Below are 11,715 nucleotides of genomic sequence, written 5' to 3' on the forward strand. Positions count from 1 at the left end.
CACTATATAGATTCTTTACATATGTTATTTAGTCCTTAGAACGTCTTTGTGAGTGTAGTGGGAATTTTTATCTTCATTTACGTACAGGGATACTGAGATTCTAAGCGGTTAAGTAACTTCCCCTCTTCCCCTGTTACTTCCAGCTGGTAAAAGAGAGCTAGCATGTGATTCCAGAACTGCCTGTGTTCTGTTTTCTTTCCATGACATATACTCTTTCCCTGGGGCCTGGACTTTTTGCGTACATCTTGCCCTCCCTTTTCATCACATCTTACGCTCCTTCACTTTTCTTCATCTGGGTCTTCTCTTCCCATTGATTCCCCACAGAAGAAGAATTATGAACGACTTCAGAAAGCTCTGGATAGTGTGATGTCCATCCGGGAGATGACCCAGGTAATTCTGCCCTCTGCCTGTCCTTCTTCAGTGCCCTGTTGTGCTTGGAATCCATGGGAGTGGAGTGAAGATTTAGAAATGCTACTCAGATTCCTCCCTGTATTTACCTTAGTCTTCCCTCTTTAGCCTTCCCAATCCTTGTCTGTTACTCCTCTTTCTCACTCCTGATGTCTCTCTCAAACTTTACCTTTGTTGCCAATTCCTTCACAAGTTGTTCGTATTTGTCTTCCCCATAATTCTTAGGGAATTAGAGAAGTGAGGGAAAGACTTTTGCCCAGGGTTGGGAGGGTGAGGAGGGGACTTGGACGTAAGGAACTAGCCCCAGGGGCCTACATTTTCTGTCCTTCCTAGGGGTGGGGCACAACATGGAGCAGTGACCATCCTTTGACTCAAGGCTGCCCCTCACCAGACTTCCCCACCCCTCGTCTGCAATCTCTGCATGAATAGACATTCATTTGTACTCACATTTACAGGTGGGCCTCTTCTCAGCAAATCCTATATATCACAGTTCAGATTAACACATTAGAGATACCTAGGAGGGATGATTTGTCAGAAGCACTCTACTTTATGTAAAGTTTTACCGCAGCATTCCTTAGCCTGATTTTTCTGGGACATTGATTTTATTTATTTTTTATTTAAAGTCAACTTTTTAGAGTTGTAGGAATTGCATAAAATGAGGGAGACCCACCTGCATGTTGTTTCGTAAGCATTTTCAGTCATTTTCATATTTATTTCTGAGTCTTCCCAATCTAACTGGGCTCCTTGAGGGTGGGAACCTCATTTCCTCTTACCTTTGTGTGGCCTTCAGTGCCTACCTTGCCCTGGGCCCTGATAGTCAGTCATAAATGGGAGGGCTCCCACCTCTCCTGGGAGATAATTTTATGGCCTTTGTCTTACAGGGCTCATACCTAGAAATTAAGAAGCAGATGGACAAGCTGGATCCCTTGGCCCATCCTCTCTTGCAGTGGTAAGTAGTATGGGTAGAATGGTTCATCCTTTGGAGAATGGAAGGGAAGTATGAGGTTGTTTAAGCATCCTCTGTATGTAAGCATTAGTATTGTTTTAGCTAAGTTCTCCGTGCATCCAGAGAGGTCTGTCTCCCTCTTCTACTCCCTTTCCCTCTCTCAAGTCCTTCCTTGTTGCTGTACACTGTCCACAGCCTTGAGGCAATATTATTATTCTCTTCTAACAAAGATTCTGAACATTCTCTACTGCCTCCACCTTCTGCCCTCCTTCCCTGATCTTGATTTTTATTGTTTTGCTGACATAGCTTTCCCATCTTTTCCTAGTCAGCTGTTGACATCCTAGTCAGCTATACAACATGTTCCCTCGTAGTGCGAGGAGTGACCAGGCATCAGGATGGCACCACAAGTAAATGGGTGAAGCCCAGAGAACCAAACTGTATCCACTACATGAGATAACATTGCCTTGCTGAGCCCTCACTGTTTTATGCCTTTGCTCTCTCCTGCACTCTGAATTCAGCCTATACACAGCCCAGTCTGTCCTTGAATCCTCAGGAAGATTGTTGTAGTATCTTCTGTTTATTTCTCCAGCCCAAACAGTAACTTTCTTTTCACTCCTATCCATCCTCCAGAGCCCTGAAGGCTTTCTCTGAGCTCAGATAGGATGGCTCTTGAGCCCCAGTTGTGTGTCTCTAAAACCCAAGTACTAGTTGTCACCCTGCTAATACAGATCCTTGCTTTCTGATTTTTTTTTTTTTTTGTAGCTGATTTTATGTACTCTTCCTTTCATGTTATCCTTTTCTCTTCCTAGATGTAGCACTCTCCCTTTCATCCTCTCTTTCTTTCCTCCATTGTTTACCCAGTAACTCGCTGGTCTCTGGTCAGTAGCTTCCCTTTTAACATTTTTCTACACTAGCATTACCACCCACAGGAATACCCAGATAGTGATCTGAACATTTCACACAATGCAGATAGCCCTGGAATCCTTGCTTGTTCTCCTAGGGCTTCAGCAAGGCTGCTGCTTTGTTTTGGATGGTCTGGCCACACACTCATTCTTTCCATCTCCTTTTTTCTGTTTTATGCTAGGATCATCTCCAGCAACAGGTCACACATTGTCAAACTACCTCTCAGCAGGGTAAGTGACTATTCTTCTAAACTCTTTAAATAATCTGGTGAGGGGCAGGGAGGGGCTTCAAACCAGCTAACCATATTGGTCCTAGACTTGCCTCATTGGCTCTGTCCATCAACAGCAGCCTTTGGACCTAAGCATATTCTGTTTATTTGGGGTCAGTACCAGCCTGATTTGCCCCCTCTCCCCAACCTTTCCCTCCCTGATCTCCATATCTGCTCTGTTTTCCTGACTCGACCCCCACCCTGGGCAGCAGCTGAAGTTCATGCACACCTCACACCAGTTCCTCCTGCTGAGCAGCCCTCCTGCCAAGGAGGCTCGGTTCCGGACCGCCAAGAAGCTCTACGGCAGCACCTTTGCCTTCCAGTGAGGAGGGTGGGGACTGGGGGTGGGGGTGGAGAGGACAACAAATAATTTAGGGGGATGGGAGGGCAACTTCATTTGAGGCATAGGAGTGTGTGTGTTACCTATATCCATCAACTGATCAGTCAGATATTTATTATTCTTGTAGTAGGTGCTGTAGACGGTAAAAAGATACATATGATTTGGTTTTTACTCTCAAGCTACTTATGTTGTAGTTGAGAAAATACATTTACATATAAAAAGATGGTGAAGGAACAGATTGGAGGAGATAGATCTGAAAGCTATTTTGAAGGAAATCAGTGATTTATGCCTAACTGTGGGAGGGGAGAGAGAGAAAGAGAGAGAGAGATTAAGAAGGGGTGATGGCACCCTTTTCTTAAAATAGATATCAGGTCAGGACTGGCAGCCATATTTGGGATCAGTGATAAGTTTTTGTTGAGTGTGAGATGAATCTGCTTAACTTGAAATATCAGGAGAATAGGCAAATAAAAAATACTGAACCAGCATTTGGGGGTTTAGGATGGGACTGGAAATTAAAGATGGAGGGTTAGCCACACACACATCTTACATGCCTGTGACTATATCCATGTGCATGTCCATCACGAGGTGTATCTGCCTATCAGCATGTCCTGTGTGGGTGAGGATGGGTGGGAGTGGCATGGCAGTCTTGGAACTGCTTCTGGGAACCTCATACTGTGAGGAAACACATATTTTACGCTGCCTTACAGTGGGTCCCACATTGAGAACTGGCATTCGATCCTGCGCAATGGGCTGGTCAATGCTTCCTACACCAAACTGCAGGTGAGGCTGTGCCCCTTTCCCTTTCTTTCCACCCCGCACCATGCCCCATTCGGTTTTGGGGAAAGCTGCTCTAGAGTACTTAGCTGTTTTTGCCTCAGCATCCTCAAATCTAGCCTGTTGTGGGGCTTCCATAGGAGAGAGGTTGGAATTGTTTGTATAGAAGGAATGTGGCTGTCGTATAACTGACTCCAGACTGTGTTTTTTGGTGGTTTCGGGAATGGGATTGTAGCAAAAGGCAGGAATATGAATTGCTGACCACAGCCACTGTGATGAATTAACCTGTTAGACAAAGCTTTTTAATTTATGTGACTGTTCATTTGGAGAATTGTTATAAAAGTCTTACTTCTTGGCCCTGTGAGCCTCCAAGGAATGCATATTGTCCCTCCTCTTGGCTACCTGTTTGGTAGTTCCTTTTTTGGAATCTGCATATGTACCAAGGTGTGGGGACAGAAGCATGGATTCTGAGGGACTGACTCAGTGGCTCTGCCACTCTTCACTCTCCAAGACATCAGTATCTAGTAGGGCAAAAGGGTTAACCTGCATCCATTTTTCAGCCAATCAGCTTTTCAAGAGTAGGTTCCTAGCATTATCTGAATGAGTGAGAAAGTAATTGGAGGGACAGAGGGCTGGATAAGCCTTGTGGCTGCCTAATATACAGCCATGGGAGGGCCCAGGCTCATATTGCTCATCCTGGTGTTTCCCTGCAAGCTGCATGGAGCAGCCTATGGCAAAGGCATCTACCTGAGCCCCATCTCCAGTATTTCCTTTGGATACTCAGGTAAGAAATACTCTCTGGCCACCTTGACTCTATTTACGTTGCATTCATTTTGTAAATACATAATCTATGCTGTCTCCTCCTCGTTCATCATGGATGCGTGGTCTCTGTCAGCTCTCTTCCCAGTCACAGATACATAGTCTGTCTCTCCGCCTCCTCTTATTAGAAATTCAGATTCTTTACAAGTGAGGCCAGTTGTTTCCTTTCTCTTAGGTAGTCCTCTTCTCCATCGGAATAGTTTTATTCATTGTAGAGGCTTCTGAGATTAAGTGAGGGAATAACTGGGAGAATGAAAGGAGGCTTTTCGTAGACCTCATTTTTGGTGTTAGTAGCCTGTCATTATTATGGATGGTGTGCCTGTGAGTTTATATATGAATACACTTGAAAGCTTAAGTATCTTCAATTGGCTTACATGTCTGGAGACATTGTTCGCCCTCTCAACTACTTTTTAAAATTTAAACTGTCTATAATTGCATAATATTGTAATAGTCACATTGAGTGGAAGAGAAAGTCTTTTATTCCAAAGATAAGGCATGAATAAAGCCCATACTCTAGTCAGGAGATAAGTCCAGCTTTGTTCTGTTCAGAAAATGAATCTGACTTGAAACTGTCTCAGTGTTCCAGGTTCATGTCTTAGTTCCTTTTCAGTCCTGTTTTGTTCTTGGTCTGTAGTCTCTGTATAAAGGATAACCATCATATATTACACATGTACCATATAAAGGGGACAGTATTTGATTCTTTATAGGTCATTATTTAGTATTCTCCAGTAATTATAACTGTTACAAAGATAAGAAAACTTAGATCCAGAATTGTATAACTTAAAAGAGTCTCTAGGGGCGCCTGGGTGGCTCAGTGGGTTAAAGCCTCTGCCTTCGGCTCAGGTCATGATCCCAGCGTCCTGGGATCGAGCCCCACATTGGACTCTCTGCTCAGCAGCGAGCCTGCTTCCTCCTCTCTCTCTGCCTGCCTCTCTGTTTACTTGTAATCTCTGTCTGTCAAATAAATAAATAAAATCTTTAAAAAAAAAAAAAGTCCTTTGCTCATTAGGGACGCCTGGGTGGCTCAGTTGGTTAAGCAGCTGCCTTCGGCTCAGGTCATGATCCCAGGGTCCTGGGATCGAGTCCCACATCGGGCTCCTTGCTCGGCAGGGAGCCTGCTTCTCCCTCTGCCTCTGCCTGCCTCTCTGTCTGCCTGTGCTCGCTCGCGCTCTCTCCCTCTGTCTCTGAAAAATAAATAAAATCTTTAAAAAAAAAAAAAAAAAGAGTCTCTAAATTTTAAACTACTCCAACAACAACCAAAAAACCCCAAAACTCATGAGCCCAGATAGTTTTATAAGTGAGTCTTAAACCAAACTTTAACCAAACCAAACCATTACTACAGTCTTCTACAAAATTACCCAGAGAACGGAAAAAGATAGAATTATAAATCATAAAGGATTGGTACATTTGACTTTATTAAAACTAAAAACTTGTGTTCATCAGAATACTTATTATGAAAGTAATAAGCTACAAACCAGAAGACATTTAGCAACACATTTAACTACAAAAGATTAGTAATAAAAATGTATTTTAAAAATCAGGGCATCTGGATGGCTTAGTCAGTTAAGCATCTGTCTTCAGCTCAGATCATGATCCCAGGGTCCTGGCATCGAGCCCCCTGTCGGGCTTCCTGCTCAGTGTGGAGTCTGCTTCTCTCTCTGCCCCTCCCCCTGCTTGTGCTCTCAAATAAATCAAATCTTAAAAAAAAAAAATCAACAAGAAAAAGACAACCTAATAGAAAAATAGGCAAATGACATGAACAGGCATTTCACTGAAGAAATAACCAAAAAAATATGAAAATCTGCTTAACTGTTATTAATCAAGGAAGTAAAATCAAGACCAAAAAGACTTAACATGTAGTACCTATTTGGATTGGCAAAAATCAAGAAATATGGTAATACCTCTAGTGGTTCTAGATGTCGTAGATCAGCAGGATCTTTTATTTATTTTTTTTTTTTTTTAAAGATTTTATTTATTTATTTGACAGAGAGAGATCACAAGTAGGCAGAGAGGCAGGCAGAGAGAGAGAGAGGAGGAAGCAGGCTCCCTGCTGAGCAGAGAGCCCGATGCGGGACTCGATCCCAGGACTCTGAGATCATGACCTGAGCCGAAGGCAGCGGTTTAACCCACTGAGCCACCCAGGCGCCCCAGGATCTTTTATTTTTAATGGAAATATAAATTGGTACAATCACTTTGGAAAACAATTTGGTGTTAAATTTCACAGAGCTGAAAAATTTTATCCTAGCCATTCAGCATTTTCATTCCTGCATACATACACCCAAAGGTGTACCTGAATGTTCAAAGCAGTACCATTTGCAATAGCCTATCTTAGAAACAACCCAAATGCTCTTTATCAGATTATCAGGAGGATGGATAAATACACTTTAGTATATTCTCAGGATGGATTATTATTTAGCAATGAAAATGGATAAACAGTGGCTCTCAACTGTGGAAAAATCTTAGTAATTAGTTGATTTTAAAGCAGGCAAGCCCAGGGGCATCTGGATGGCTCAGTTGGTTGAGTGTCCAACTCTTGGTTTCAGCTCAGGGTTGTGAGATCGAGCCCCACATTGGGCTCCGCACTCACCATGGAGTCTGCTTGTCCCTCTCCCTCTGGTCCTCCCTCCATCCCCACGTGCGTGCTTTTTCTCAGATAAATAAAATCGTAAAAAAAAAAAAAACACACAAAACCAAGCCCAGAAGACTTTTTTATATTGTTCAAAAGCAAACAAACATTTAGTTGCATGTGTGTGTGTATGTATGATAAAACTAAAGAAACTTCAGGATAGTGATTACCTCCCAAGGAGAGGCAGATAGTTAGATGTAAGTCACTAGTACGGTTTTGGTTCTTGGATTTAGTTTGTAGGTGAGGTCTATAGGTATAATAGATAATAAATGATAATGTGTCATGAACCAAACCTGATGGTGAATCCACACAGCATAAGTGCCCTATAAATATTGATGCGTGAATGAATCTTATTCTGTGTGCCTGGGGTGCAAAGTAGGGGTTGTGTTCGATAGTCTTTTTGGCTTCTTTGTGCAGGTTTTCTTCATTTTTGTCTTTGTCAAAGCCTGAGCTTCCCTCATTAAGCTCTTTTTTTCTAAGTTAGTGAGATTCTCCTGGTTCTTGATGCCCATAGAATTCTTGCTTCCTGTCTGTTCTCTTCCTCTTTCCCCTCTCACTGGCTTTGTTTACTACTAAGTGCCTGAATCACTTTAGTTACCATATGGAGCCAGGAATCTCTGTTGACTCCTTAACTTGTTTCATTACTCTCTTCATTACAGAAAAACATCCTATGACACCATCCTTTTCCCTCTTGCAGAGTTCCATTGATTATGGATACAAAATGGCATAGGATTTTACTCTTAGAGTTACACCTAGTCCTTTATTACTTTACAGTTAGGAAAGCTCAGTTAAAGTTAAATGACTTCTTGGGGTCACATAACTGAGTAGCAGAGCTAGGATTGGAATCTAGGCCTCTTAATTTCTAGGCCAGTTTTTTTATCACTTTATTGGATTGACCAGGTAGGCTTTATTTGAATCACTGAGTCTTGAAGCCCTGCAGATACGTGAGGGTCCCTAGCATGTGAGATGTGTACAAATGTCCAGTTTATTGTAGTTACTCTAACATTTAGCCAGCTCTGTCTTCTTATGTGTTTCCATGTACCCTATTCAGTTTTGGTTTTCTCTGTTTTTCTCCAGGGTATCCTTAGTTTTGTGGCATTCAGTGCTTTCTGGAAGCCAGTATAAATAGAGAACATCCATCTGGCTAGTGGACCCTCCATTCAGATGACTTGGCCATTGTGTGCAGGTTATAATGAGGGCCAGCAAGAAAGGAGATGGTAAACATCTGTTTAGTTCTATTTAGAGACGTCTGACATGTCTATCCTCCGGACACTAAGCATTTGGGGATTATTCTGGCCACTATGTTCTCAGGTTCTGATCTTGATAAACTGACAGAAGATTATTGAGTCAATATGGACAAGACAGTGTACAATAGGATTGGGATGGGTCAGGATTTGTATTGTATCACAAGGGCCATCTCTAAGACCAGTTGTAGAAGTCAGATTGTTCTTTCTTATCTGGGGTAGAACTTGAGTGGGAATTTCACTGAGAATCTTCCATTGAGGGGCGCCTGGGTGGCTCAGTGCGTTAAGCCTCTGCCTTTGGCGCAGGTCATGATCTCAGGGTCCTGGGATCGAGCCCTGTGTTGGCCTCTTTGCTCAGCAGGGAGCCTGCTTCCCCCTCTCTCTGCCTGCCTCTCTGCCTACTTGTGATCTTTCTTTGTCAAATAAATAATTAAAATCTTAAAAAAAAAAAAAAAAAAGAATCTTGCATTGAAATACCCAAGACAAGAAGGTCATGATGTTTGGATTCAGAGCTAAACCTAATTAAGGCTAATGGAGAAAGTAGAAATAGAGGGGTGGTAAGTGGCCCATAGGAGGAAGAAATGAACAGTTTGAAGTCTTGCCCTAGGTCTTGTTCAAGCCATAAATCTGTCATGGGACTTTAGTGTAAGTGCATGATGAATTGACAGCCTGCATAGTGAAGCATGGCAGTCCAGTCAGCCCCACTCCTGCACCACGGCTGTTACAAAACCAAGAATTGAAGCAGAGGGGATTAGTAATAGAAAGTTCCCAGGATGGAATTGTGAGATAGGGGCCCAGCTTATGGCCTGTTATGATAGCATCATTTCCCGTGTTCATCCATCTCTCTCTCTGACAGAAGAGGGGACACACACACACACACGACTGTGATAAGGCTGGGCCTGTGAGAAAGCTTAGTACAAAGATTGAAGTCCTAGTCACAGGCCAAAAACAGTTGGGAGTAGGGGCACACAAGCACTGTTTTGTATCTAAATAAGAAAAATCTAGAATAAGCCTATAAATGTTATAAATAGGGCTATTCACTGGGAGATAAGGATGGTGGAGGATTTATGGATTTAGGTAGGGGGGAAATTGGAGGGAATTGACACTACTTCCTCAAGTCTGGGAAGACTTAAGGAAGGAAGCAGGATTCTTAAGATTGTTGCCATGTGGTTACTTATGGAAAATTATTCATCACTTACCAGCTGTGCTTTCTGCCTTTTCTCTTAAGTGACTCTAGTAATATTTTTCTGTGTAACTCTGAGACTAGAGCAGATCTGCTTGCTCTGCTTGCTTCCTCCTCAATCATTTTGCTCAACCTGGCATTGATCCAAGGTGTTGATACCACTTTCCTGGGCCCCTTGTTCCTGGCTCATTTTGTATGTTCCTCCTCTCTCTTAGAGCCTTTTAGTGATTTTCTGATGTTCTCGGGATAAACTCCAGTTGCCTTAACATGGTCTGTAAGGCCTACCTGATCTGATCCTAGCTTAAAGCTTCCACATCATCTGTTGTCACTCCCCTCCCATTGACTGTGCTCCATACAAACTAAGGCACATTGCTCTCTTCCTCCAGGCCTTCCATGACCTGTTACCTGTGCCAGAACACTTTCTTCTTCTCCATTTGACTAATTCTTCCTAGCTGTCGCTGGAAAGCCATCTTCAAACCTCTAAAACAGGCTACTTCTCCTCCTCTAGCTCACTCATTGTTCTAGATTCTCCCCATCACACCTCTTACCATACTGTGTTGTAATTACTTGTTCTTTGCCTCTAGTCTCCATCAGACTAAATTGTGTCAGGGCAGATACCTCGTTTGTTTTATTCACTACATGTGTAGCTCAGTGCCAAATAGTATGCACTTTAGTAAACATTTGATTGAGGAATGGGTGAGTAAACTGGATTTGTTGTTCTGTGACAGGAATGGGAAAAGGACAGCACAGGATGCCCTCCAAGGATGAGCTGGTCCAGAGATATAACAGGATGAATACCATCCCCCAGGTATTATTGGTTTTCACAGCTCTAGTGAGGCAGAACCCTTCCCCTGGGATAAGTTGAGGCTACAGAGATGGATGGGGAAACAGATGGTGGTGGAGGTGGGGAGTTTGCAGATCATTTGAAGGAATCAGGTATGTTCTAAGATGAACACACTTCCAGAGTTAGATGTGGCCTCAGTCATAAGTATGAAAGCAGAGAATGACATGAAAATGTAAAGATGGAAGCTATGGACTCATCCAGACTGATTATGGGAAAGCAGATTTGGGGGAGGTGATGGCTGGGGTCCCCAGATATCCCTGATCCACACCCCTAGCCATCAGCAGCTAACCGTCCTCTCTAGGGAAAGCTGTAACAGTCCACTTGTCTCTGCTCTCCTTCTCTTCCAGACCCGATCCATTCAGTCGAGGTTCCTGCAGAGTCGGAATCTAAACTGTATAGCACTTTGTGAAGGTAGGTAGCTCACCCAGTCCCTGTTTTTCTGTGTCCCTAACCCTATGATCCAGCCAAGGGTGTTGACACATCATGTCTTTCCTCCCCTCCCTGGACTGTGTGACTTAAGCATTATATCTATAACTTCTGGCCCCCTTCTTCCCAGTGATTACATCTAAGGACCTCCAGAAGCATGGGAACATCTGGGTGTGCCCTGTGTCTGACCATGTCTGCACACGGTTCTTCTTTGTGTAAGTCTAGGAGGGTACCTTGGGGCTTACTTTGAGGAATGAGGGTGGGGGTGTGATGGTGTGACTACCGGGAAAGTCTGTTTCTGTCATTGAAGACTTGTCCCTGGCTGCCTGAGTGGAGCTGGCACTAGAACTTTCTCTGTGGAAGATGGGGATGGGTATAGGTCAAGGTCTGTTTAAAGGAAACCAGATAACACTGAATCTTTTCCACCCAGAAGAGTAGCAAGAAAGGGTTTTGACTTCTGGGATGGGATGTCTACACCTCCAGATATAGTTCCACTTGTTGACATTATTCTGGTATTGTTCTCCCTCTGATGCTCACACTTGCCCTATCTTTGGCAGATATGAGGATGGTCAGGTGGGCGATGCCAACATTAATACTCAGGACCCCAAGATACAGAAGGAAATCATGCGTGTGATCGGAACTCAGGTTTACACAAACTGAGGGGGCCCCAGCCCTCGTACCACCCCTGTTCCCCCAGGATCCATCTGCCCTCATACAAGGGCTCAGGAGCAGTGTGCGAGGCTGCCCTGAGGAATCAAGGGGCCATTACCAAGGGGCAGGAAAAGGATAGAAGAGGCGGCCTTCATGGTGGAGACTGACCCAGGAACCACTCCACATTTGGATGGCCCAGACTGACTCCCTCCTCCTGATTTTCCCAGTTGACTTCACCCTGTTTGTAAATAAAACAATAAAATGGAAGGTGCTGTGGACTGGA

At 43.6% G+C, this 11,715-nt stretch overlaps 1 protein-coding gene across 9 annotated transcripts in view; it reads left to right on the forward strand.

The window, feature by feature from the left end:
- The window catches only part of PARP6 (poly(ADP-ribose) polymerase family member 6), a 28,536-nt gene extending 16,821 nt beyond the window's left edge, over positions 1-11,715 (forward strand). For 5 of the 9 annotated variants that reach the window (XM_032342553.1, XM_032342554.1, XM_032342551.1 and 2 more), the window contains 10 exons: positions 325-390; positions 1,290-1,357; positions 2,439-2,487; positions 2,735-2,847; positions 3,573-3,645; positions 4,354-4,423; positions 10,240-10,319; positions 10,703-10,766; positions 10,912-10,996; positions 11,339-11,715. In XM_032342553.1, coding sequence (XP_032198444.1) covers positions 325-390; positions 1,290-1,357; positions 2,439-2,487; positions 2,735-2,847; positions 3,573-3,645; positions 4,354-4,423; positions 10,240-10,319; positions 10,703-10,766; positions 10,912-10,996; positions 11,339-11,441 — 771 coding nt within the window. In that variant the 3' untranslated portion in view covers positions 11,442-11,715. Of the gene's footprint in view, positions 1-324; positions 391-1,289; positions 1,358-2,438; positions 2,488-2,734; positions 2,848-3,572; positions 3,646-4,353; positions 4,424-10,239; positions 10,320-10,702; positions 10,767-10,911; positions 10,997-11,338 lie in introns of those variants that run through there. The other 4 variants (XM_032342556.1, XM_032342558.1, XR_004285657.1 and 1 more) reach the window with 3 other exon arrangements.

Source organism: Mustela erminea, chromosome 5 (assembly GCF_009829155.1).
Source record: "Mustela erminea isolate mMusErm1 chromosome 5, mMusErm1.Pri, whole genome shotgun sequence".
NCBI classification, from domain to species: domain Eukaryota; kingdom Metazoa; phylum Chordata; class Mammalia; order Carnivora; family Mustelidae; genus Mustela; species Mustela erminea.